Source organism: Canis lupus, chromosome 24, assembly GCF_048164855.1.
Source record: "Canis lupus baileyi chromosome 24, mCanLup2.hap1, whole genome shotgun sequence".
Classification (NCBI taxonomy): Eukaryota; Metazoa; Chordata; class Mammalia; order Carnivora; family Canidae; genus Canis; species Canis lupus.
Window position 1 is genome coordinate 46,757,773 of NC_132861.1, and position 21,741 is coordinate 46,779,513.

General features: G+C 53.7%; 2 protein-coding genes across 16 annotated transcripts in view; one reads left to right on the forward strand and one right to left on the reverse strand.

The window, feature by feature from the left end:
• DGKD (diacylglycerol kinase delta) overlaps positions 1-3,376 on the forward strand; it is a 110,356-nt gene extending 106,980 nt beyond the window's left edge. For 4 of the 5 annotated variants that reach the window (XM_072796736.1, XM_072796738.1, XM_072796741.1 and 1 more), the window contains 2 exons: positions 13-143; positions 1,413-3,376. In XM_072796736.1, the coding sequence (XP_072652837.1) occupies positions 13-143; positions 1,413-1,502 (221 nt within the window). In that variant the 3' untranslated portion in view covers positions 1,503-3,376. The remainder of the gene's footprint in view (positions 1-12; positions 144-1,412) is intronic. The other variant, XM_072796737.1, reaches the window with a different exon arrangement.
• A 3,271-nt stretch (positions 3,377-6,647) lies between these two features.
• The window catches only part of USP40 (ubiquitin specific peptidase 40), a 77,597-nt gene continuing 62,503 nt past the window's right edge, over positions 6,648-21,741 (reverse strand). For 4 of the 11 annotated variants that reach the window (XM_072796743.1, XM_072796742.1, XM_072796747.1 and 1 more), the window contains 8 exons: positions 19,275-19,401; positions 17,940-18,034; positions 16,601-16,719; positions 13,591-13,656; positions 11,589-11,799; positions 11,359-11,454; positions 8,253-8,332; positions 6,648-7,429 (listed from right to left, as the gene is read on the reverse strand). In XM_072796743.1, the coding sequence (XP_072652844.1) occupies positions 7,318-7,429; positions 8,253-8,332; positions 11,359-11,454; positions 11,589-11,799; positions 13,591-13,656; positions 16,601-16,719; positions 17,940-18,034; positions 19,275-19,401 (906 nt within the window). In that variant the 3' untranslated portion in view covers positions 6,648-7,317. Of the gene's footprint in view, positions 7,430-8,252; positions 8,333-8,824; positions 10,383-11,358; positions 11,455-11,588; positions 11,800-13,399; positions 13,454-13,590; positions 13,657-16,600; positions 16,720-17,804; positions 17,845-17,939; positions 18,035-18,753; positions 18,896-19,274; positions 19,402-21,741 lie in introns of those variants that run through there. The other 7 variants (XM_072796750.1, XM_072796749.1, XR_012016762.1 and 4 more) reach the window with 7 other exon arrangements.

Below are 21,741 nucleotides of genomic sequence, written 5' to 3' on the forward strand. Positions count from 1 at the left end.
CGTCTCTGACAGTTCACCTCTGGGGGACAGAGGAGGTTGCTGCCTGGCTGGAGCACCTCAGTCTCTGTGAGTATAAGGACATCTTCACGCGGCACGACATCCGGGGCTCCGAGCTCCTGCACCTGGAGCGGAGGGACCTCAAGGTACTTCCATAGCGTCTCCTGGGAACCCGCCCTGGGCTTCCCTGTGCTCCCTCTGTCCCTTCCCTCTGACCTGGCCATGGCCCAGCATCAGGGCTCTCCTCATGCTTCTCTCTCGTGCACGGCTTGGGGCGATGCACGGCGGTGGCCAAGAGGCCGCCCCTGCCCCCCGGCAGTGATGTCTCCATCCCCCACAGCCAGACAAAGCCAAAGTGGGCATCAGGGGGGTGGCCTTGCTTTTCTTAACCTGATCGGACAGGTGAAATATTTTAACATTAAAGATCCTACTGAAGGGGGTGCCTGGCTGGCTCAGGGTAGAACATGCAACTCTGTGTCTCAGGGTTGTGGGTTCAAGCCCCACATTGGGGGTGGAGCCCACTTAAAAGAAAAAACAACCCTGTTGGGGGATGCAGCTCTGCTAGTCAGTCAGCCCAAGAGCTCGGTGCGGTGGCGGCCCCAGCACCCGGGTCCCAGTCCCTTTGGAGCTGCCATCCAGGCGCCCCCCGGAGATGCTATGGGTCCGGCCCAGACCCCTGCGAGGAAGCGGGTCAGACGAGCTGTTTGGTTTCCCAGTGCACACCAAGGTCACGCTTACGTTATGCTGCAGCTGTTGGGTGTGCGGCAGCGTTCTGTCTCAAACCGTGCCTCCCTAATGAAGAAACGCTTCATGGCTATAAACTGCCAGCCGTCAGGAGTGTCAGTGAGCTCTGAACACTGGTCACGGGACCATAACAGGTCTAGTAGCAAAAATGTCTGAAACACCATGAGAATTACCGACCGGTGGTACAGAGGCTTGAACTAATGCTGCTGGGAAGCTGGCACCGATAGACCTGCTGTCGAGGCTGCCGGCAGCCCGGAGCGTGGGGGGCGCGCAGGGAGGTGCGTGCAGCGCGTGCGTGAGGCGGGGGCGCCCGCAGCGGGGCTGGAGGCGGGTCCACCAGGCGGGCTGCTCGGACCGGCCTGACCCCGGAGCTCAGCGCGGTGTCCTGAGGGCTGAGGGGCCCCCGGGGACGTCCTGGCCAGCAGCCTGCTCGAGTCACTGCATCCACCTGCCGCCGGGCCTGTGGGCCGTGTCTGTCCTGCACGACGGCGGGGACTTGGTGACTCACGGGGAGGTGTAGGGTGTCTGCGCCACTGTTCATGCGTGTGCCGTCTCCATCTGGTGTCACCGTCTTCATCTCTTCCCCCTCCCTTGTGTTCAGAACGCCGGGTAGAAGGCCCGCGGGGGCCCGGCCTGCTTCCCGGTGTCAGGACGCTGTCCTCTCGTTGCAGGACCTCGGCGTGACCAAGGTGGGCCACATGAAGAGGATCCTGTGTGGCATCAAGGAGCTGAGCCGGAGCACTCCTGCCACCGAGGCCTAGCCCTGGCCCTGTCGGCCTGCGTCCTCCGCGCCCCCCGCAACTGAGGCCGGGGGGATGCTGCCCCGGCGCAGCGCCTGCCCCTTCTCATGGTGCTACTCCCTCTGCTCCAGACAGGAAGCCTCACAGACGCCCGTTCTGTGACCGCTCCGGGGTCTCGAACACACCAACATAGCTACCTTTGAAACAGCACCTTGTCCAGCCCGGCGTCATGTGGGGCAACTACCACCACCTCCGCTCTTGCTGACCTGCACCGCAGGCCAGGCCTGACCTCCTGGGCGCCGCGCGCTTGTCCTGGGGGTTCCCTGCGAGCCTGGTCACCCTACACCATGTGGCATCTCCCAGGCGTGCAGATGCTGGCCCCGCTGGCAGGCAGCCTCCTGCACTGGAAAGTTCTGTGCCGCTGGCCTGGATCTTTGCAGCAGCCCCGTGAGGCCACCCACTGCTGCACCCCATTGACTGCTGAGTCTTTCACAGAGATCCTGCCCGTCCTGGCTTGAGAGCGGCAGGGGTGCGCTGCTGCCCCCCGCCCCCAATGTTCACCGGCGCCGTGAGGGGCCCGACTCGCCCTCCTGACGCCAGGTGCATGGGTGGCTGTGACCTTGGGCCGACAGATGCCCTCCCCGTTTGCCTTTGGTCCCTGGTCCCAGTTGGCACCCTCTGTGGAGCTGCTGGCCCGGGGACCTGCCGCGTCGGCCCCAGAGCTGCCAGGCCTCCTGCCTGTGCAGGCAGAAGACGCGTGTGCGTGAGCCGTGGCTGGAGGGCGCGCTTCCTGGGCGCTGGGGAGCCCAAGCTGGGCCCGCGCCGCGTCCCCACGCTCTCTGACCCTGTGGGCGGTCGGCTCTCTGTCTCGAGCTATGCTCGCCCTCGTCCACAGCCCTCTGGGGCCCCGGGTGGGGGAACGGCGTGTGTCTGCAGTGTACCACCCCCTACCCGGTAGCTCGTGCCCCCCCCCCCGCGACCGTGTGGGGGTGCTGGGCCGAGGGCACCGTCAGTCACCACTGCAGCCTCCACCTGCCACTCGCTCTGCAGGCCCCTGTGCCTCCCCCCTTCCTGGTGTGCACGGTGGGCCCACCTGTGAGCCCAGCCAGGCCCCAGCCTCCGGTTTGGGGTGCTCCTGTCCCAGGGTGGAGTGGCGGCACTGGGTTTGGGGCGAAGTGACCCGTGCCCCACAGGGTGTGCAGCTGCGCCATCCGAGGTAGGCTGGGGGGCTGCGCGTGGCCCCCCCCCCCCGGGTTGGGTGCCAGCAGTCAGCCGTTTGGGACGTGGAAGGCGGAGGGGTCGTCTGGCCACCAGAAGTCACTGGCTTTTGAGGTAGAACAGGCTGACGAAGGAGGCTGGGGACCCGAGCCCGTGGTACTGGAACCGCGTCTGCGTGGTCACGTCTGTGGGGTCCCGGGTCCTCGGGACAAGCGCAGTGGCGGCGGCTGGTGCTGGAGCCGCGGGGCCACCCCTCAGGAAAGCTGAGGGTTGGGACAAGCATGGTGTTTAAAATTAGTATGTTGTCAGTGATTAAAACAACACTGTTTACGTAAAAACCCATTCTAGTAAGTTAGAGGTGAGTGGCGTAACTGTGGTGTCGCATGAAAGTGCATCGGTGTGGGGCTGGCGCTGCGGCTGCCGCGGGCCGCTGCCCTGCCTGCCCCGACTCCTCCCGCGGGGACCCCGGCCTCGGTGCAGGGGGGCGGGAGGGCCCTGGGGAGTCTCGGAGAAAAGGTTTTGTGCCCTCGGGTGGGGCTGACCCCTCATATTTATGATCTTAATTTATACAGTGCCCGCCGTGGAAGCAAACGCCTCCTGTATTGCCGTGTACATACCCGACCTGGGGCTGTAAATAGGTGGTTCTGTGTATAAATAAAATCTTCATTGTCACATTCCTTGTCGTCGTCCTTCGTGCTTTCCTGTAAAAGCTGCCCAGATCTTTCCAAACGGGATTTAGGATTATGGTTTTCAGCCACTCTAAAAGTAGGGTGAATTGGCTGGAGGGCAGACGGAAAGCCACTGTCCTTGTGGGCGCAGGTTTACGGTCTGTTGAATTAAAGACTCAGCAAGGAGGTCGGGCCGCCTGGGGGGCGGGGGGGGGGGCAGGGGTCAGACTCCACCGCACGCAGCCTGCACCGCCTGCTGAGGGAGGGGCGGGGGCAGGGCCTCTCATCCTCCCACATCTGCCCCGTGACGCTGTAGGCCAGGAGCGCTCCGAGCTCCAGGTCCCTCTGTCATCTCCCCGTTGTCCGGGGGGAGGGCCGGGGGCCAGAGTGCTGCGTGGGCCTTGCACGTGTTGGGTGCCCCTGCAGCTCTCCGTCCCGCCCCTCGTTCACCCCCAGTCCTACTGTGGTGTGCTCCCCCCGGGGGGCTTACCCGGGATCACGCCTCATGGTACAAGGTGGCGGCCACCACTCCCATCACACCCACGTTTCACCCAAGCCCAGGGTAAGGTGTGTGAGCACGTGGTGGTTCTTCTGTGTTTCTTTCTAAAATAAAAGGAATCTTTTCAGGAGCCCTGGGTGCCGCTGACCTCCCCCGTCACGTCTCATTGTCCAGAACTGCGTGACAAGCCCACGACTGTACCAGGCAGTGACAGGAGCGGGCCGTGCAGGACTCTGATGCTCACACACTCGCAGCATGCCCTGCCCGGCGGTGTGAGCGCCGTCGTCGCTCCCAACAGCCCTGCGTCCCACAGACGAGGAACAGGCGGAACAGGCTGAGAGGTTCCCGGCTTGTCGCACGGCACACAGCATGGGGCAAAGGTGGGACCAGACCTGTCCGGTGTCCCGGGCCTGCCACCAAGCTCCACCCACACGACAGGTGAGAGAATCGGGCCTGGACTAACACGCGGGCATCGTGGCCCCGAAGCCCAGCGCCCGGGGCTTGCTGGGGGCGCCCGTAGGCCAGAGCGCTGGGTGCGGGGAGGACTGAGGTTTTTTTCCCAAAGATCATCTCTAGGCTGCCGGGGCTTTTTAAGAGCGTGTGTGTGTTGGGGGGGGGGCAAGGGAGAGTGAGGGAGCCTCAGGTCCCACGCCCAGCGCGGCCCCATCTCACGACCCCAAGACCGTGACTGGAGCTGAACTCAGGAGCCAGACGCAGAACCAACAGAGTGGCCCAGGCCCCTGGGCGGGCAGGACTTTTTAACTTGTACCGATCCCGTGTTTAAAAATCTTAGAATTTCATTCATCGTGGATTTTTCTGCATTAATTTTCATTTCTAAAAAAAGCTATCATTCAAAACTGATCTGTCTTGATGGCTGAGGTTTTGGGGCACCTTCCAGTTTTGTGCCCACGGCCTCCGCTTACCCGAGGCCCGGCCCTCTGCTGCACGGTCTGCTTTGGAACGTTAGAGGCTCAGACTCTTCGGCATTTGTGGAGGCCACCGCCTGAGGCCTGTGAACATGAGGCTTCTGTCTCCTGCTCCCTTGTAGATCCCCACATCACGTGGGCAAGGCAGCATGCCCAAGCGAGTCCCCTGCAAATGTGACCACATCCTCCAGTGGCCTCTGCGGTCAACCTTAGGGATGCCACCAGCTTTTGGACAAAAGAACATAAGCATTAACTGAGATTTTCAGAAAGTTTCCTTTAAAACATGGGGCTACCTTTCTTTTTCCTCCTGCTGCTAGCGAGGAGGGTGGACGTGATGGGTGGCACTCCAGGAGCCAGCCTGGGCCATGGGGTGGCGGGGAGAATGCAGGCACGTAGTCAGGGTGGCAGAGACAGAAGCCCACTCCTTGGCATCTCTGTGGTCTCTACGAATTTTCCTGACACCTCCCCGCCTCCTCCCACCACACTTCTTTTATGAGTGAGAACTACATGTCTTGTCTCTGAGTTGACCCTAATCCCCGTAGCAGACCTTCCAGAAAAATTTGTATTTGGGAAGGCAAGAGCTAAAGCAAATAGAGACGCGAGTTCTATGTATTACACAGGTGTGAGGCTGAAGAAAGAGGCCAGGACCCCCAGGGGAGGGGAGGGGTGAGCCGGCACAAAGAACACTTCAGGGCAGAAGAGCAGTGCACCTGTGGGGCAGGTGTTGGTGCCGGAGGCCTCTGGGAAGCCGTGGTCCGAGAGCTCCACGGTGGGCCTGGACGGAGGAGCTGCTCACCCAGCGGGCGGGGGGTGCTGTGACCTGCCAGCCCAGCCCGTGCACGATGGCTCTGATGATGTCTTTTTTTTTTTTTTTTTTAAGATTTTATTTATTCATGAGAAACACAGGGAGAGAGAGTGAGAGAGAGAGACAGAGACACAGGCAGAGGGAGAAGCAGGCTCCATGCAGGGAGCCCGACCCGGGACTGGATCCCGGGTCTCCAGGATCACGCCCTGGGCTGAAGGCTGCGCTAAACCGCTGGGCCACTGGGGCTGCCTTGACGACGTCTGTCTTTCAGGCACTGGCCGCTGAGCTGGGAGGCCCTCTTGGCGCTGGACCCCGTACTTCAGAGCCCCCTCTGTGGGGCAGAGGTGCTGGGGTGTTGGGGTGATGCGCTGGAGCTCTCCTGGGCCACAGTCGCGGTACCCTCCCCCCTGGGGTGCGTGGAGCCCCCTGAGGGCCTGGCTTCGGTCATCTGGCTGCCGTGCTCTGCAGCCCGCAACACGGCGACCGTGGTGAGTGGCTGCGCTCATGGGGTAAGTGGGGGCGGGGGGGCAGAGGGAGATGGGGCGACCGCGGAGTGGGTGCTGTCGGGGTGCGGGGGGGGCAGAGGGAGATGGGGCGACCGCGGGGAGTGGGTGCTGTCGGGGTGCGGGGGGGCAGAGGGAGATGGGGCGACCGCGGGGAGCCAGAGCCCTCCGTCCCCTTCGGAGCCCTTTGCCCGAGGCGGGGCTCGAACCCCCCAGCAAACGCGCGGTGCCTGCTGCTGACCCAAGCTGCGTGGGGACGAAGCGCCGCTGCAGGCGGGGTGGAGGTGGGGGGCTGCCGGCCTTGCCGGATCCCTCGGGGCTGCCCCGTGACTCTGGATCATCAGGAAATTCTCGTGCACGGCCCCCCCCCCCCCGAAAAATATCCCAGGGGAAGCCGTTTGCTGTAATGCAACCGCCACGTCTTTCCCTGGAGGAAAAGAAAGCCCGACCACTTACAGTTCCTTCCAGAACAATCCATACCCCCCCGCCCCCCCGTCTATGTAAGCTCCGTGTGACGTGTGAGGCAGCCCCCGGACCACCCGGACAGTGATTTCTCAATATAAACGTTTATTGAGCAGGAGAAGCGCGCTTGAGCGCAGGGGAGCGCGGGGCCCGCAGGCTCGGGGAGCCCCCCCCCCCCCCAGGCGGGTCTCTTCCCGCGGAGCCCGCGCACAGGGACGTGGGGAGCCCGCGCACAGGGACGTCGAGGGGCCCCGCGAGGCCTCCGTTTTCTCCAAAGCAAAGCTCCCGGGGTCGTCAGGGTAGCGTCTCCGGCCCTCGGGGCGCAGGGGTGACCGAGGGCCTCCGCCGCAGGAAGGGGGCGGCCTCCAGCTCACCCCGGGGGCTCCGAGGTCCGGCGGCGACCCCCGCGCCCGCCCCCGCCCGCGGCCGCCCAGCTTCCTGCCCCGCAGCCCCATCTGCGGCAAGAGGGCGAGCGCCTGCCGGCCCCGGGAATCCTGCTTCGGACCCGGACCCGGACCCTGTGGGGCTCGGGCGGGAGCGTCCGCTTCGTGCTTCGTGCAGGACAGACCTGCGCTGAGGCCCTCGACGTCCCTCCGGGCGGGGGCGGGGGCTCTGAGCTTGGCCCCTGCTCCTGCTCCTGCCCCCGCCCCTGCGCCGTCCCCAGCGCCTGCCGCCGCCACAGCACGACCCCGACCCGCGGCGTCCAGGGCGCGGGGCAGGAGGCGCGGCCCTGCTGGGTCCCGCGGGCGCAGGCGCTACCTGAAGCTCCGCACATGGATGGAAAGAGAAGCTTCTGGTGCGCGGGGCCGGCCGGGCGTCGTGGCCCCGCAGCCGAGGTCGCGGCTGCGCTCACGAAGGGCGTCCTGGCTGCGGGAGACACGGGGGCTGTCACGGCCGAGCCGGCAGGCCCCGGGCACTGCGTGGCCTCGGCACACGGGTTCCCAGACTGCGGAGTCGGAGGACGTGTTTACACCCCCAGCCCGGCGGCCCAGGTCCACGCGGCAGGCCGGCCCCGGGGACCCTCCAACCTGCTGGGTGGCAGCGCTTCCCCGCAGGGTAAGGTTCTGAGAGCGCGTGCGGGGGGGGGGGGCCCGCCCTGGTATTTGATCTCACGACCCCGAGCTCATGACCTGAGCGGAAACCACGGGTCGGCGTTTATCCGGCTGCGGGGGCCCCTGGGACCTCCGTGTCCGGCGCCGAGTCGCCGCTGCTGTGCGCGGGTGACGGACACGACCGCCCCGGGCCGCTCGTCCTCGTGCGGCTCCCCGTGGCCCCCCGGGAGGGGCCGCGCCGGCAGGTGCATCGGGGAGCACCCCCGCCCCCCTCAGCCGGGAGCGGAGGACTAAGATGGGGGGCAGGTAAGGAGGATGGAGGCACCCCGTGGGGCCTGCAGGGGGATGCGGGTACAGGGGGAGAGCCGGGTCCCAGCACGTGGAGGTGGAATGTTCCAGTAGATCGCGGTAGGGGCAGGAGGCCCGCGGCCAGGGGAGAGGAGGGAGGAGGGGAAGGTGGGGGGCCCTGCGGAGCCCGCCGCGTGCTCATCGTGCTCACCTGTTGGGGTGACCGAGGCCCCAGAGAAGACCCAGCGAGGGGCGGAGGGGGCAGGGAGGCGGCCCCGGGGCAGGCCCTGGCCCCGGAGCCCCGGTAGGGGGCCCAGCGCGGCTTGCGGGGAGCCCCGGCCGCATCGTACCTGCTCGGCCGCCTCGGCGTCCCTCTCCCCAGGTCGTCCGCGTCGGTACTGAAGTCCCCGTCGTCCTCCAGCAGGACATTCTGCGTTTCAAGAGAGCGACCAGGGGGTTCGCCTCCGCTGAAGAGGCTCGAGCCAAACAACTGAGGGGAGCCTGGCCCGGGTGCCCCGCGGAGCTGACCCTGCCCCCGGGAGCGCAGCCGCTGTCCGAGCCCGTCGCCGCGTCCACCCGCCGCCTCCTCGGCTGCCCGCGAGCCCGGGGACGCCGTGCGCCTGGTCCCTTAGCTCCCTGGCTTCCCCGGATGCTGTGGGCGCAGCTCTGCCCCGACGGTCCCCGGGGTCGCAGCGGGTCATTCACCCGCACCTGGCCGCCCCGGGCTGCCTCGGTGAGCGCCCCCGGCTCCTCACCACGCCAGGCATGGGGAGAGGTAGCCAGCGCCCCGCCAGCGCCCTTCAGGACCACAGTGGTCAGCGAGGAGCCGCAGGAGGGTTCTGCTGTCTATACACGTTGCTCTCGGGGGAGAAAACTAACAAACGCGCGGATCTCTACTCCAGCAAGTGGAGGACACGTGGGATTCCAGCGAGCTGTGCGTGATGGGCTTTTTAAAAAACTGTCAAACGCTACAAAGAGGAAATACAGGGGTAACGGGGCGACAGCCACGTCCTCAGGGCTGCCGGCGAGTGGCTGGGGGCCCAGGTGCCCCAGTGACGTGACCGGCTCATCCCAAGACGGCACCTGCTCCTACCCTTGTCCTGGGAAAACCAGAGCTCGATGCACGCGTGGACGGGGCTGGTGGAGAAGAAAAGTGCTCAGCGCGAGCCAGCGGTTAACCGTCGTAAGCTCTGCCCATATTTAGATCATTTTTCAAGGAAAACACAGATTCAGTCGCTGGCTCTCAGCCCACTGGAGACAATGTCCCCGGACATTGTTCCCACTTTCCCTCTGACTGGACGGCTCCCCAGGTGTGTGACCGACTGATCCACAGCATTTTACGGGCTTCACATTCCCGGTGATGACCACTGTGACCAATTTCCACATTGACCCACGGAGCTCCGGTGTATTCACTGCTGTGTTCTACGCCACCATATCCACACTTTTTTTTCATCTGTCCTCTTCCTGAGGGTCACTGTCCTTTCCAGTTTACGCTGTTACAACCAGTCCTTCAGCGAACATTCTGCACACCCCCTCACGTGAACGCACGAGCTGTGCCAGGGGCTGTCCAGGAGCAAAGTCGCAAGCACTGCTGCGCACAAGCGCCATCACCGTCACCACATGGTGTCCAGGGCCGCGGGGTGGGGGGTTGGCAGCACCAGCCCCTGCTTCTCGGCTCCCCACTTTTCTCCTGAGAACTGAGGGGGTATTCGTCTCGGCCCGCCTCCCATCAGGGTGTCCTCCTGGCATTGATGTAAGGACCACACCTACACCCGGTGACCATCTTTGTGAGTTTGTGGCTTGTCTTTACACTTGGTATCCTTTGTTCGGACGAACCAATGCGGTCACATTTGCCATCCTTTTATGGTCTGTGCTTTTTGTTTAAGAAGGACCTCTGAAATCTAAAGGTTGGAAATGACTGCCTTTCACCTTTAAGTTTTCAGATTGATGTACACGGTGTGGGCAGACTGGATGCAGACTTCCTGGGGCCTGAGGTGCACATAAACTTGGAAACTAATTTCTCCTACACGAATAACCAGTTTCCCCAGCACCATTTACTGAATAATCAATTTTTAATGTCGCCTCGAGTACCCGTCAAGTTTCCTGGCGTGACGTCCATCCGCCCCCCCGAAGCTACTCTGCTGACACAGCTGCCCGGTCGCTCTTGGCACCAGGCCAGGGAGCGCCCATCATGGTGTTTAAAAATCTCCTTGCCCGTTGCTTCTCCATGTGAATTTATATGTTTGTTTCCTGGTCTATCGTGTGAGGCTTCCTTCCAAGAACACGACGTTGCTCTGTATCTAACCGAAGCTTTAATACCACTCAGTATTTTGGGAATATTCTCTGGAAAGGTCTTGTAAATCTCTTTGCTGGATGTATTCCTAGGTATCTTGTAGTTTTATTCTGATCCTGTAACCTTTGAACTCTCTTACCAGATCTGATGGTACCTGTATAGTCTCTTGAATCTTCTTTTAGGTGAACTGCATATGAAGAATGGTTTTGTGCTTTCATTTTAGAAGGTCCTTTATTTCTCTCTCAACTTTGGGGAGGAGGAGGCTCATACCACCCTGGTTAGCACAATGCTGAGTGGAAGTGGTGGTTAAGGGAATGCTTATTCCTTGATGTGAAAATATTGATTAGCAATTTAATCCTTATTTTGATATCCACAAATAAATTCTTAAATCAAGGATTAAAGTTATTCTTAAAAATATCACTTTGTGATAAAGTAAATTTGTCTAGGGCAGGTGAGGATACCTCTGTCATTTACTGATACCAGATTATTCTTTTTTTTTTTTAAGATTATTATTTATTCATGAGAGAGAGAGGGAGAAGGCTCCATGCAGGGAGCCCGACATGGGACTTGATCCTGAGACTCCAGGATCACACCCTGGGCCAAAGGCAAACGCTAAACTGCTGAGCCACCCGGGCTGCCCGACACCAGATTATTCAACAGGTGCAGAAACAGTGGGAATTTAATAGGACATTGCTCACAGGGACTAGGAATGGAAGGAAACATCTCCCCCTGACACAGGAACCTATTCCAAACCTGCAGCAATGCACTTAATGATAAAACTTCAGAAGCATTTTCACACAAATCCAACCCAGGATTAAGGTTTTGATACTAAGGTTCTTCTGGCCTCATGATATAAGTGGTCTGGCCTTCCCTATTTTCCAATGTATGTAAGAGAGGATCATCATAGGATTATCAGAGCCTTGAAGATCTGATACAACTTCTCTATAAAAATCACTGCTCCTGGGATGCCTGGGTGGCTCAGGGTGTGATCCCAGGGTCCCAGGATCCCAGGATCTGCTCCCACATCAGGCTCCCCGCAGGGAGCCCACTTTTCCCTGTGTCTCTGCCTCTGTCTCTTATAAATAAATAAAATCTTACAAAAAAAAAAAATCACTGATCCTGGTGTTTTACTAAAGTGGTAAATTTGCTGATAAATAACTTACCTTAATACCAATAGTGTCTCCATCTTTCAAGTAATAAGGCGCCCCCTGCAAATTATCTTGCTTTTTCTTCTTTTTCCTCTTGGTAAATTGCTGGTTCTATAGAAAAATCAAGCATCCTGAATACAGAAAACTCAAATTCTTACTAAGTTCCCTATCTGTGAAAAACAGCAGTTAACCTATTCACTACACCAGGAAGGCCCAGTCTCTCTGAGAAAGCCCTGGAACTTTACCCAGCTAGATATCGGAAGCCACTCAAACTTTTCGGGGAAGTACTTGGCAATTTCAATTTTCTCCACGGGAAGAGAGCAGAAGTGGGCAACTCGTTGTCTCAGGGAGCCAGCAGTCCAGCCTCGGGCGGTGTCCCACACCAAGTCCACGCACGGCGCGTACGCCCTCTCGCCCGGGAGGCGCATCCGTGTCCTCAGTACCACGTCCTGAGGGCTGCACCGGAAACAAATAAGAAGAATGAGAAGTTCGCAGGAACCATGGCGAAGTGTGATGGGCAAGGCTTCCCCTCCTCTCTTCTGGTTTTTAGGAGGACAGATTTATCCCCAAACCCTCTAGTCCTCTTCTCTACTTTGGTTTTCTCCCATCCTGGACCCCAGCGGTGTCTTCCGGGGACGGTGTGACAAGGGCTGCAGCTGCGCCCCGGGAGGGGCTGATTTCAGAACCAGAGGTTGGCAGGAAAAGCTCCGCTACAGGCACGTGAAGTCACAGTGGGGCAGCCGGAGAAGCAGGGGCTGAGCGCTGGGAGGGGGCGGGGGAGAAAGTCAGATGTGGAGCCCGCCGGAAGGTGGGGGGAGGGAAACCGTGTCTAGGCCGGTGAGGCCCTGTGACCGCACCAGCTGGATTTTGGTTGTATGGGAGCTTTTACCAAAAAGAAAGGTGACGCTATGGGAGCAAAGGACCTGGAGGTGCAGGGAGAGGGCAGGCCCGATTGGAAAGGAGATGGAACCTCTTGGCAGGCGTGGATGCCAAGGAGTGACAGGGCTCCCTGAGGAGAGGGGGAGCCCTGGAGGCTGGTCAGGGACGCAACCGCTGGGACAGGCCACCTGGTGCCCAGCACGGTTTTCACATGGACGCCACTCACAACAAATGTGCCAAGGGCCCGTGTCGGTATTTAAGAAAGAGCTCTCACAAATCAGACTTCTCCTAAGACCCCGTTGCTAAAACCCGCCCAATATATGAATGAATTCACACACCCACAAAAGGCAAAAGGCTTGTAAATGATAAGACTTTGGGGGGAAAAAAATGACTTTGAGAAAAATGCCCAATCTTACTAGCAATCAAAGCACTGAAGCAAATGAGACAAGATAACCATTTCTCCGCGATCAATTTAGCAAACGTTTAAACAATGAAAATATTCAATGTTGGTTTGAGGGTGAAGTAATACTCATCACCACTGCTTGTGGGACCATAAACTGGCATAACTTACCTGGAAAGGAATTTAACTGCTGTAAGATGTTTAAAACGTTCATACCATTTGACCCAGAAATCCCCCTCCGGGACACCACGCTTGGTATTACGGTTTGCAGTAAGAATGCACTTTTATAAAAGCAGTGGGGTTGCATGAAGGGTAGACACAGCTGAGGGGGAGCTCCCGTTACTACGCAGCAGGATGGCAGCAGGAATGGTATTCTCATCGGGCAGACGATCACCAACCCTATTGCTGGTGATACTCACAGGAGGTCTTAGAAAAGATTTTCTTATAATGAAAAAAGAACCAGGAAGTTTTGATTACAGACCCCTGTGGGGTGTTTCTTTAGTCACTAATGAATTATTAGGATACAGGCACTGTTCTAGGTACTGGGGACAGAGCAGTGACCAAAGTACTTGTTCTCCCAAAACTTACACCTGTTGTAGGAGACAAGTAACACACAATTCAGTATCTACTACGTCAGGTGGGGTGAGGATGAAAAAGTAGGCTAAGGGGGCAGTGACAGGTGCTGTGCAAGTCAGTCTGACAACTGATAGGGCTGGGAATGAGCATCCTGCTTACACTTTGAGATCATTAGGGATTCAATATGCATCTGTGACTCACTGTTTTCATGGCAAAATGAGTTCCAAGTTCCAGACACTAGGCATGCAAACACACCTGTAGGACACAATCTGGTTTAAGTTGCCATGGTACTCAAGCAGTGGGGAAAAACCCTTTACTACTGATCCCACCGTTAGGTTTTTCAGGAAACTAGCCACCATGAAGAGACACGTACATGGGACAGGATGACTTACCCCAAGTTTTCTTCTTCCTGAAGGGGCTCTAAGCAGATCTCAGTTTTCCGTCCCAGTTTGTAGTCTCTGATAAAAGAAACAAAATAACACCGAGTGATATATTTTTTAATTTTTTTAGATTTTTTTACAAGGCCAGTATCACCCCAATACTAAAACCAGACGAGGATACTACAGAAGTTCAGACCAACATCCTTGCTGAACAGAGGCAAAGATGCAAAATATGTACATTAAAAGAATCTTACACCATCAAGTAGGATCTATTCCAGGGATGCGAGGCTGGACCAATACTTGCAAATCAGTCAATGTGATACACTAACAAAGTGAAGGATAAAAAAATCAAATCATCTCAGTAGATGAAGGAAAAATGACAAAATTCTACATCCTTTCATGATAACTCTGCTCAACAAAGTGGGTTGATAAGAAACCTAACTCAACCCAGTAAAGGCCACACATGAGTAGCTGGCAGCTCATGTCCCCCACCATCAGGGAGAAAAGGATGCCCACTCTCACTCTTACTCCGTGTGGTACTGGAAGCCCTACCCAGAGCGATCAGACAAGGAAAAGAAAATAAGAGGCATCAAATCAGAAAGGAGGTAAAACTGCCTCTCCCTATGGGTGACGTGCCATTATATGTAGAAAACCCTAAACACCAAATAACTGTGAGAATAAATAAATTCGGTGAAGTTGCAGGATACGAAATCAAGATACAAAAATCGCTTGATGTTTTTATAAACTAACAGTGAGCTATCAGTAAGACAAATCAAGAAAACAGTCCATCTTGACAAGTCTGACAAGACCATCAAAAAGGGTAAAATACGCAGAAATAAACTTAACCCAGGAGGTGAAGATCTGTAAGACATTGTAAGACACTGTAAGACATTGATGAAAGAAACTGAAGACACGAAGAAGTGACAGATATTCCATGTTCACGAACTGGAAGAATGCTGTCAGAATGTCTATGTTACCCACAGTGAGCTACGGATTCTATGTAATCTCTATCAAAACTTCAACATTTTTCATTTAAATACAAAACCAATCCTAAAATTTGTATGGAACCACAAAAGCTCCCAAAGAGCCACAGCAACCTTGAGAAAGTAGAACAAACTTGGAGGCATCCCCCTTCTTGATTTTAGACTATAGTATTCAAAACAGTATGGCAGGGACACCCGGGTGGCTCAGCGGTTGAGCGTCTGCCTTCGGCTCTGGGGTCCCAGGATTGAGTCCCCCATTAGGATCCCTGAGGGGAGCCTGCTTCTCCCTCTGCCTGTATCTCTGCCTCTCTCTGTGTCTCTCATGAATAAATAATTTAAATCTTAAAAACAAAAACTATGGTATTGGCATAAAAACCGACACAAAGATCAATGGACCTCAGAAATAAACCCAAGGGATTTATAATGAAGGAGCACACAAGGGAAAAGGACAGTCTTTTCCATAGATGGTGCTGGAAAACTGGTCAGCCATGTGCAACAGAATGAAGCTGGACAGCTACCTTCTACCGTACCCCAAAATCAACTCAAACAGATTAAAAGCCTTGACCATAAGGCCCCAAGCTACAAAACTCCTAGAGAACACAGGAGGTAATAAGCTCCCTGACACTGTCCTTGGCAATGACTTTTTTTGGATTTGATACCAAAGGGAAAGACAAAAAAAGCAAAAATAAGTGAGACTATATCATATTAAAAAGATCTTGTATAGCAAAGGAAACCATTAATGAAATGAAAAATGCAATGAAAAAATGACCTATGAAATGGGTGAATAAATCTGCAAATCATGAATGTGATAGAGGATTAATAAAGAACCCATCTAGCTCAAGAGCAAAAAAAACCCAAACAGTCCAATCAAGAAATGGGCAGAGGAACTGACATTTTTCCAAAGATCTACAGATGGTCACCAGGTACCTGAGAAGGTGCTGACCATTACTCATCATCAAGAAAGTGCAAACCACACCCGCAGTAAGATATCTTGTTCCACATGTCAGAATGGCTAGCATCAAAAAGACGCAATCAGTGCTGGCGGGGACGTGGAGGAAAGGGGAACCCTTATGCACTGCTGGTGGAAATGTAAATTGGTGAAGCCAATTTTTTGGAAGTTCCTCAAAAAATTAAAAATAGAACTAACCATATGATCTAGCATTTCTGGGTCTGTATCCGAAGGAAATGAAAACAGAACCTCAAGAGACATCTGCACTCCCATGTTCACAGCAGCCAAGGCACGGCAACAAGCCAGGTGCCTGTGGATGGATGGATGGACCTCAGGGAGGCGTCCCCATATGTATGCAACGGGGTATCATTCAGCCACGAGAAAGGAGGACATCCTGTCACTTGTGACAACGTGGATGACCATGAGGGTGTGATGCTAACAGTGAAATGTGACAGTGAAGGACCAATCCTGTGAGGTAGCACTACCATGGAATCTAAAATATCCAGACTCACAGAAAGAGAGAGTACAATCGTGGCTCCTGGGGGCTGCGAGGTGGAGGGAAAGAGGAGCTGCTGGTCAGAGGCCAAACTTCCAGTTATAAGGTAAGTCTGGCGCCTCTGAAGTCCAGCACAGTGCGTACAGTTAACAATACCGTATCACAGATTTGAAAGTTGCTAAGAGGCTAGATCTTCAATGTTCTTACCACGAAAAAGAAACAGTGATGATGTGATGCGCTGCGGGTGTTGGTGCTGGCCAGTGCCAAGGTGGCAATCATTTCAGACTTACGGAGGGCTGTATGTCAATTAGATCTTAGTAAAGCTTGAAGAAAAGCTCAAAATTCTGTTCATGGTGTCTGAAGCGTAGTAAAAACACGTGGAGCTGCCTTTATGCTGAATACAGACAAAGTCCCAGAGTTTCTGACTGGAAGTGCCACCCAGCTGACAACATGCTGTCTGACCTGCCCCGGCCCTCACGGCCCAGCGGTGGTGGTGGTGGTGGTGGTGGTGGTGGTGGTGGTGGTGGAGGAGGAGGAGGATGAGAGGGAAGACGGCAGAGGAGAGGAAGACCAGGCTCCCGACGAGGGACCCACCTGAGCTGCTGGCGGTTGATTCGTAAAAGCCTGCCCAGGCGCTTCCTCTCCACGGTCCAGGCTCTGAGGAAGGCTGGGGACGGGATGACAAACCCCGAGGAGGAGAACAAGGTCATGGCCTAGAAAAGAAATAGTTCTCCAATGGTTTGAACAAGTACTGCTAGCGGACACCCTGCTGTAGGAAGTCAGTGGGCCTACACAGTGACACCTGAGGGAAGAGCACGTCGAGGAGGGCGAGCCCGGGGCATCTCCCCAGTGACGTCAGTCCAGTCACTTCTGTCTTCCTCTCTAGGGAAGCCAGCTTGAGGGATAAGTGAATCTGCTGATGAGCCAAAGCTCCTTTTAAATTATGTTTCAGAAAGTGAAACTCAGAAGTTAATTTCTGTGAGTATAATTCGCAAGAGCACTCATGAAAGCCAGGGGTTCACCTTCCGCTTTCTTGAGGGCTAATTCTTCAAAGTTTGCTCTGTCAGTGAAAGAGCTTTATTTGAAATGTTCCAGAATCTGTGGATGCAAATGCTAGGCCTAACCTTCCGTACTAATTCTGCAGGGCAGATACCTATTTATAGGTTTGGGTTGTAATATGAAAAATGAACACTAGCTGTTTTAGATATGAAAACAGCAATTTTGTATTTGTCAATCCAATCCAAGAAAAAAAAGTCTCTCGTTTTCATGGCAGTAAGACCATTTGCTGCTTTTTTTTTTCCAAACGCTGAGTGCACACAGGAAAATCCAGTATGGATGGCTGGTACTTCTGTTGTGCGTCCCGAAGTTTTTCCTTTAAGAGGACGAAGGGATGCCCGGCAACAGTGAAGATGCCTAAGCGTTTCGTGTTCTCCTCAACCCAGCCTTTCCATCTGGACCCAACACTCGCTTTATGAATGTTAATAGGTAAGAAAAGGATACGGTATCTAGTTACACATCCCACCTCGGAGCACCCTGACAACATTTAACACATGGATCACAATGGGACAAAAACGATGTAAATAAAGGGGTAGAGTGAATGCTTGACAGATGTTTCAATAAATCATGTTTCCCTAAGAAATCAAAATGAACATAAGCTGCAAGTCACTGAGGATCAATTCAAATGAAAGCACACAGCATGCCCGTCAGAGTGGGGACACATGAAAGCCACAGGGCAAGTGGCAGAAACAAACACCAGCGCCGTCGGAGCCGGACGGGGGGGTGCCTGGTGGGTACTTACCACTGAACATGGCATATAACACATGCCATATCAGAACAGACTGTAAGTGAGGGAAAAGGAAATAGAAGAAGGTATTAATATCTCACTGGAAGAAGCCAGGCCACCACTACCATGCGCCACACGAAGAAGTCTGACCTGGGACTTCAGCTCTGCCACGGTGGCCTCTTCTGAGATCTCCAGGTCCCCCAAGTAGCGGAGGGACACCTCCCCGTGCAGGTCACCAGGAGCGCCTACACGAACAGAGCCAGATGTCAGGAAGGAACTTTCTATCTCCTTTGTATTTCTGAAATACATACCGGGTCATAAATTTTAGAGCTCCATTCGAGAAACTGGGGGCATGAGTTCCTCGAATTGGGTCCCTCGTGACCTCAGAGGGGAGGAAGCCATGCCTGGCACGTCAGCAGGCAGGCAGCACGCCATGGGCACGATGCACTGGTTTCTCACTGTAGTGGGTTCGAGGAATTGCACACTTGTGCTCTCCGCCCAGAATACTCTTCACATTTTCTCCTTCCCCAGAGAGGACTATGCTGGTAGGACTCTCCTGGCTCTTTATTTTACCCTCTTGTTTCTTTCTCTCCTAACACTTATCCCAACATGTTAGTCTTTTAGCTGTTTTCCTGTGTAGGTGTGCACCTACAGTTTTCCTAATCTGTCTCCCCCAAAACAGTATTCTTTTCCAGAGAGGGCAGCCCATCTATCTTGTTTCTCTCCCAGTGCCTGGGACAGTGGCTGCCACACAGTAAATGGCCAGCAGATGGTTAGTGCCTAAAAAGTGAAAACAAAATGTTCTCTTACCTAAAAGCTAGATATAGCTGAATAGTTAGTTAAGTAAAACATAATAAATGGGAAAAATATACGAAGAGTTCTATTTAGTTACAAAGTAAATTACTTTGTGTTTTTTTACAATGAAGTGAAAATCTACTTTTTACAAATGGTAATTCAGACTCACTGCTAGACTTCTTGCTCATCCTGAGGTGTATGTGTGTGGATCTGAATGTGGAGAAGGAACCGAGAGTCAAACAGTAGGTCTGTATGCTGTGTATCTCCTCAGAAGTCAGAGACGAGGTGAAGCATCCCACAGGCTGCAGCCCCTGGGGTCGTGGTGGTGGAGAGAGGGGGGCACACAGTGTGGACTGCAGCCCGCCTCTCGGGCCTGCCTCAGTGGAGCCCCTGCGACGCACGGAGGGCTCGGTCTCCGAGTCCACCATGGGAAGTGGGGCACGCCGCACGGGGATCTTGCAAGATGATATGTAAAAACTCTAATATGTTGTGTAATATTAAAGACAGAGACAGCCCTCAACAGAGCTTACAGAGCCCTGGATGAAAATAGGGGCTGCTCTTATGGAATGAACAGGTTTTGATTTTCAACCTTACGTTTCAGATACGTGCTTCATTTGCCTCTCAGAGCAAAGGCGGTCATTCTACTCCCCTTATGACATGGTGGCTGCTACAATTCTGTTCTGTCCTCACCTTGGGTGGCAGCAGCTCTCCAGACCCCACCTGGAGAAGGGGCACCGTTCCTCTGGTCCTGATGATTCTTCCAGTGACCCGGGGAACCCCCAGGCTGGTACCACCAGAGGGGCACCTTCAGGAAACCCTGAAGAAGAGAGCACTTCTAACCACTGTGAGGTACACGGAGTAAGTGAATTTCTACTTCCACACGGAGAAATAGCTTCGTTACAACAAATGTTCCTGAAGTTATTTTTCTTTTTAGACTTATTAACTGCCATACACTATAGCTACTTATTTATTTTTTTAAAGATTTTATTTATTTATTCATGAGACACAGGGAGAGGCAGAGACACAGGCAGAGGGAGAAGCAGGCTCCCTGCAGGGAGCCCGATGCAGGACTCGATCCCGGGACTCCAAGATCATAACCTGAACTGGAGGCAGACGTTTCACTGACTGAGCCACCCGGCGCCCCTATTTATTGTTTTTACAACCAAAAGTTTAAGGTTATAAAAGTTAGCCTTTGGGATTGACTAGGACTCCGTGTTCTTTGCTGAGAAGGAGCTTAGTCAATATACTTACTTGTAGTATCTTATGACAATCAATGAAAAATATAAACAAAATATCAAAACATATTTTCAGGCCTGGTAAGGGCACCTCTAGCACAACGCGCCAGTGAGAAGCGGTTTTCACTCATTAAAATTCCTAACAGAACTTTATAAAGAAGAAGCCATTGCTCTAAGTTGGATTCCTATATACAAACTACATGAAATAAACCTGACCAACTAGCCCCCCTACACACACAGCCACAGATGCACACGGTTTATGGTAGCCAAGACCATGAACCAACCTCAAGGCCCCTCTTTAGAAGACGGGTTATATTATGTAGGTCACAACTTCTGACAAAGTGATTTCAGTTCTAGGATATATACGTGCAAAATGGCACACATGTATTTTTTGCAGTATTATTTGTATCAACAAAAGGCTGGAAACCATCTAAATCCTTGAGGAGACTAGTTGGATAAATCACGGTACCTCCACACAATGGAATATTCAATAACCATCAAATAGAATCAAAGAGCTATATGTGTTCTAACATAATATACATATGGGAATAAAATATTAATGAAAAAAGTGAGAATAGGATGTCTAGCATCTGATCTTCTCTGTATAGAAAAAATGTGTATATGTACAACCCTGTATACACGTGCATTAAAAAGTATATACTTGTGGAAGGGTATAGCGGAAAGTGGCTGCTTATAGTGGGAGGACACTGAGTGGCCGGAGGGCAGGAGGGATACTTACTTTTCCTGACCCAGCTTTTTATACACTTAAAATTTTGTATTATAAATATTACCAATTAAAAAGTTAACTTTAGGGGATCCCTGGGTGGCGCAGCGGTTTAGCGCCTGCCTTTGGCCCAGGGCGCGATCCTGGAGACCCGGGATCGAATCCCACGTCGGGCTCCCGGTGCATGGAGCCTGCTTCTCCCTCTGCCTGTGTCTCTGCCTCTCTCTCTCTCTGTGTGACTATCATAAATAAATAAAAATTAAAAAAAAAAAAAAAAAAAGTTAACTTTAAAGATCATGGAATAAAATACAATTCTATGAAGTGATATAAAAGAATATGAGGCCTGTGTGTGCAGAGATCAAGATATATTAAGTGAATAAAAATAAACAGCCAACAAGTATAAAAGAACATATGGACTACGATGCCCTTTAGGTAAACTTTCAAAGGGACATGCACACATTTACATTCTGCACTAACATCCTGTACAAACAGGACTAATTGTTTTCTTGGGAGGATATACAAGGGAAAGTTAATTGTGACTCTTTGGAGAGAAAAAAATGGGAAAAACTTTTTTCATTTTATAGCCTGCCATGTCTTTTGAGTTTCCAAATCATAAGCCAATGGTTAATCTAAGTGCTGGAATCTGGGGTCATTTTTTAAATTTTCATCTTTACATTTGTCCACATTGAAAAAAACCTAATACATACATAATGGTCTTAAGAAGTGGTAGCCCACAGAGTTTATTTAAGAGCAGTAAAGCGAGTGCTCTCATAGGCAGCTGATAGGGCTATTGGTCTGGTGCAGCTTCCTGGGAAAACAACGTGGCAATACAGAGTCAGCATCTAGTCTTTGAAACGGTCATACCTTCTGACCTATTAATTTTGACTACGGAAGTCTTGAGGAGTATTTAAGTATTTAAGTATCATGTATAAGAACAAAAAATTTGGGATCCCTGGGTGGCGCAGCAGTTTAGCACCTGCCTTTGGCCCAGGGCGCGATCCTGGAGACCCGGGATCGAATCCCATATCGGACTCCTGGTGCATGGAGCCTGCTTTTCCCTCTGCCTATGTCTCCACCTCTCTCTCTCTCTCTCTCTGTGTGTGACTATCATAAATAAATAAAAATTAAAAAAAAAAAAAGTTTTAAAGAACAAAAAATTTAAATTTCAAATTGGGAGTATGTGAATTAAACTGTGGTA